Source organism: Sinocyclocheilus rhinocerous, unplaced genomic scaffold, assembly GCF_001515625.1.
Source record: "Sinocyclocheilus rhinocerous isolate Xijiao unplaced genomic scaffold, SAMN03320098_v1.1 scaffold2611, whole genome shotgun sequence".
In the NCBI taxonomy this organism is placed as follows: domain Eukaryota; kingdom Metazoa; phylum Chordata; class Actinopteri; order Cypriniformes; family Cyprinidae; genus Sinocyclocheilus; species Sinocyclocheilus rhinocerous.
The window spans coordinates 76,178-81,316 of NW_015647981.1; the positions used below are offsets into that span (position 1 = coordinate 76,178).

Consider the following 5,139-nt stretch of genomic DNA (forward strand, 5'->3'; position numbering starts at 1 on the left):
CATGTGCAAATCAGTAAAACCTTGTAACGTGACTTTCGCAAAATGGCAAGTGCTTGATTTATTAAAGTTGATTAGATTTATTCATGTTTTAAAAGCGTGAAAGAGAACTATCTCTGTTGCTCAGGAGGATTTCTGTGCGTGCGCTCAGAGACAGAACAGACGACAGAGTAAAGTCAACTTTTAGCTTAATGTGCATCTAAACGGACAAATACACTCAAAAATGTGACAAAATGCGGCGCTTGGTGATTATTAATCACATAAACCCTCGTTGGTTATGTAATAAGTGAACGTAAACAGTTGAGAATGAAAATACGTGTGTAACAGTACATTGGATTTGTGCGGCTCTTAAAGTGACAGCAGTCTAATATTCCTGCTGCCGACTGTGTGCTTAATATTAATCAAACAACAAAAGACACTTCAAAATCATTCACTGCTCTTGACTGAAGAACTTTTGTAGCTTTAATAAGAAACAAAGGAAGTTTAATTCTTACAGTGAAGACTAAGCTGTTTTATTTTACATTCGATTATTCAATTTCTATAGTAGGCTGTTAGCTGAATACTTTAGACTTGCACTGTTTGTTTCATTTGTATCTTTTTTCTATTGTATTTGTCCTTTGCTTTTTTTATTACTGACTGTTTAATTATTTTCAATAATTTTTGAGGACTTCTTAGTTTTTTACTAATATTAGCTAGCCTAGTATTCTGCTGTGGTTTTGAGAATTGTGAAATTTATAAAATGTCTCTAAAATGTAGATGTCATAGCAACCTTATTTACAGGAAATATATGTTTGATATATGTATCGCTATCTTTAAATAAACCACTCGTATAAAGTTTTGGTCATGTGACTCCTCATAATCAACAATCGTGATTACAATATTGACCAAACTAATCGCGATTATGATTTTTGCCATAATCGAGCAGCCCTACTTTAAGGCACTAAATATACTGTAAATGTGAACACAGACACAGGGCTCCAGACTGCGACCACCGCGTTGTCCAACTCATAAGCGCTGCATATGAGAAACATCAAATGGCAAACGAAATAAAAGCGTAATGAAACCGTTTATCAGCTCGGACCAATAATTGAGCACAGCGCAGCAAACTGGTCCGAGCTCAGAACAGGTTTACTCGGGAACAAATGTTGATCTCGCAACGCTTTCACACAACTATTTCCAGCTATTTAAAGCTCTAAAACCAAAAAACAATTATTGATAAAAAATATATAAATAAAAAAATTTAAAAACATCAAATTACCACTAGTAGATGGCAGCAGATGAGCACTTACTGGCTTATTAGTCATTAATTTCTACTTTTTGCTTTATATTTTGAAATTATAAAATCATTGTAAAAAAAGAAAAATATATATTAAAAAAATCACTTCTACTTTTTGCTTTATATTTTGAAATTATAAAATCATAAAAAAATAATGAAAAAAAAATCACTTCTACTTTTTGCTTTATATTTTGAAATTATAAAAAAGAATTTAAAAAATATATTTAAAAAAAAATCACTTCTACTTTTTGCTTTATATTTTGAAATTATAAAATCATAAAGAAAATAATGAAAAATTAAATATTTTTAAAAATCACTTCTACTTTTTGCTTTATATTTTGAAATGATAAAATCATAAAAAATAATGAAACAAATTATTTTAAAAAATCACTTCTACTTTTTGCTTTATATTTTGAAATTATAAAATCATACAAAAAAATGAAACAAATTATTTAAAAAATCACTTCTACTTTTTGCTTTATATTTTGAAATCATAAATCATTATAAAAAAATAATGAAAAAAATTATTTAAAAAATATTATAGAATATCAAATCATTATCAAATCAAATCATTAAATTCTGTATGAATTTAAGTGCTTTATTGTCAAATGTGCATTACCAAGAAATAAACGTGTAATATTATTAGAAACTGCACTTATTAATGCAAAACAATAGTGATTTTATGATTAAATTATCTTTATTTTTACCACCCCACATGCTACCAAATCTGCTTCTGGCGCCACCATCTGTAGAACTCAAACTCTCAAATGCTTCTACACAAGCTCTATTTCACACACAAACATGGTCTGATATCGGGAAATGCTCGTCTGGTTAAAGGATACAGCCGTGAACAACAGGGTAGACAAATTTGTGCAGCTGTAAGAGAAAACACAACGTCAGAACCGGAAACTCATTCCTTCTTTAGACTTTTCTATATAAAATCAGGCCTAAAAACTTGGTATTTCTTGCAGATTTCTGCACGTTGTCCTAAAAACGGGTTAGTCTTATAATAGCAGCTGCAGCTACAACAATCTTGCGTTTACCTCCGGCTGTGCGATGAATTCTCTGAGCAGGTGACCGTTCCACACAAATCTCTGATCCGCCTGCATTAAACCATCATATGAAGATATAACCATTCAATACCTCATGAAAATGGGTCAAAAAAAAAAAAAGATTAAATAAAAAAAACATGATTTACTTTCCTTCTCCAGTCTTGCTTTTAATGTTTGAACCGCTCAATACAGTAGGGATTATTTATTTCATTGGATTTTTTAATTCAGGGTTTCTATTTTATGGATGTAAATTTAAGACCTTTTAAAGACAAAAAGAAATGTTATGGAATAAACTGAAATGGTTTCTAGATGTAAATGTCTTGTTTGAGAATGCATCTTTCAGCAGATCTCCTTTTTAATACATTTTACAAAATATAAAAAGCTTATGGCTTGAATACCTCTGCTCTCAACCACTAAAACATGAAAATAACCTTCTGCAAAAACGTGATGTTTTTCATCAGTATTTCTGTCTTGTTTTCTAGTGAAAATGTCTTAGATTCTTAAATCAAGATATATTTACTTGCGAAGCAAAATGGCATAAAATAAGTCTTGATTTCTGTGAAATTGATCAGAATGAAGTGAGTTTATGATTAAAACGAGATCAAATATCTGAAAATATCAAATATCTGAAAAATACACGACATTCAAAGCAAAAACAAGTTTATATATTTATATATATATATATATGTTCTTGTTTTAAGCATAAACTCACTTCATTTTGATCAATTTCTCAGAAAACAAGACTTCATTAATCAGTAGGGATCAATAAGAATTTTCATGTTTTTTAAAGAAGTCTCTTCTGCTCATCAAAGCTGCATTTATTTGATCAGAAATACAGAAAAAACTGTAAAATTGTGAAATATTATTATAATTTAAAATAGCTGTTTTCTATGTGAAAATATATTAAACTGTAATTTATTTCTGTGATGCAGCGCTGAATTTTCAGCATCATTACTCCAGTCTGCAGTGTCACATGATCTTCAGAAATCATTCTAATATGCAATATATGCAATATATTAGATTATATATGATAACAAATCAGAATGATTTCTGAAGATCATGTGACACTGAAGACTGGAGTAATGATGCTAAAAATACAGCTTTGATCACAGAAATAAATTACAGTTTAACAGATACTCACATAGAAAACAGCTATTTTACATTATAATAATATTTCACAATTTTACAGTTTTTTCTGTATTTCTGATCAAATAAATGCAGCCTTGATGAGCAGAAGAGACTTCTTTAAAAACTATAATAATATTTCACAATTTTACAGTTTTTTCTGTATTTCTGATCAAATAAATGCAGCCTTGGTGAGCAGAAGAGACTTCTTTCAAAAGTAACAAAAATCTTACTGATCCCAATTTTTGTGTTCATTTCGCATCTCCAGTAAATGTGTCTTGATTTAAGGATGTTTAGATACTGGAAAACAAGACAGAAATACTTTTCATTCATGCTCACTTTTTTGCAGCCCATGCAACATTTAATGCCACGACTTTATGAATTCAAGACTTTCTGCTCTGATTTAAGACCCACAGAAGCCACATGAAGTCACATGACCCTCTTCACCTGATGAGCGTTATAGGATTATGGCATGTTTTATGACAGAGATGTGAAAGCGTCTCTCTCTCACGCGCTCCAGCAGAGTCATCTCCTGGAAGTCGGGGCTGGTGTTAGCCAGCCGCTGTAAAGTGTGCGTCAGATCGTAGTCTGTGGAGAAGTAGAAACCGTCTGCGTTCAGGACGCTGTTGATCATCGACAGGAAGGCCTTGTTGTCTTGCATCTGAAAGATCCACACAGACTTTATTAGATTCAATAAGAATGCTTTTTTTTTTTGCACTTGTAGAATATCGTTTTTAATGCTACTTTCAATTATTCTTTTTGAATGCAACATAAGAGGTGTAATGCATTACGAAGTAATCAATTACTGTAACAAAGTAAGGGATTACTCTTAATTCTTCTGTTTTTTAATTATAGTCACTTCTGATGCAGTTGCATTAAATACAACAAAAAAACAGTGGATTTAACATCAAAACTGAACGTCTAATGTTAAAATATATGTTTTTAATGTATCCTTCTCCTTTTGAATACTTTGGTCAGTTCAAGAATAATTTATGCAATTTTATATTATTTATTATAGTTTCATGTCTCGTATTGTTCAACTGATATGAGATTTAGAAAGCAATTAGTAGTAAGTAATGCAATACATTTATTATTATAATTAATAATAATTGTAATAATTAGTCATAAACAGTAATCTAATTACGCAGTTGAAGATGTAATTAATAGTTAGCAATTAATTTCTTTTTTAGAGTAACTTACCCAACACTGAACATTAATGCAACTTAAACAACAAAATATTAATATTAATAATTGAAAACAATGTTACAATATTTCTCTAGTGCAGTTTGTCTGATTTATTTAACAAACTAAAACCATAAAAGGGTGAATCTCACAAAATCTGTTAAAAACATGGTCACGACATCCTAAAATCATTAAAATATTTTTTTTATTATTTTGCTTTAAGAAAAAGCAGCATGTTTAAGAAACATATTTTCCATTTTATTTATATAATTTTCTTTTATTTATTTATTTATTATACTAAATATTGAACGAAAGTATTATTTTAAATGTATAATACTGGATATTTATTGTTTGAATGTTAGATATTAGTATTTATGTTCTTATAATATTATAGGAAAACATAATATCATTTTTATTATATTATAATATTATAATATAATATACTACACTATAATATTGCACTACACTATAATTAATAATAATAATAATAATAATAATAATAATAAT

The 5,139-nt window shown here is 29.1% G+C and overlaps 1 protein-coding gene across 1 annotated transcript in view; it reads right to left on the bottom strand.

The window, feature by feature from the left end:
* Positions 1–5,139, bottom strand: part of LOC107709536 (phosphatidylinositide phosphatase SAC1-A) — a 21,848-nt gene that overhangs the window by 8,770 nt on the left and 7,939 nt on the right. Inside the window, exons 6-7 of the mRNA XM_016514034.1 lie at positions 2,317–2,376; positions 2,116–2,149 (exon numbers count right to left, since the gene is read on the bottom strand). Of these exons, the coding sequence (XP_016369520.1) occupies positions 2,116–2,149; positions 2,317–2,376 (94 nt within the window). The remainder of the gene's footprint in view (positions 1–2,115; positions 2,150–2,316; positions 2,377–5,139) is intronic.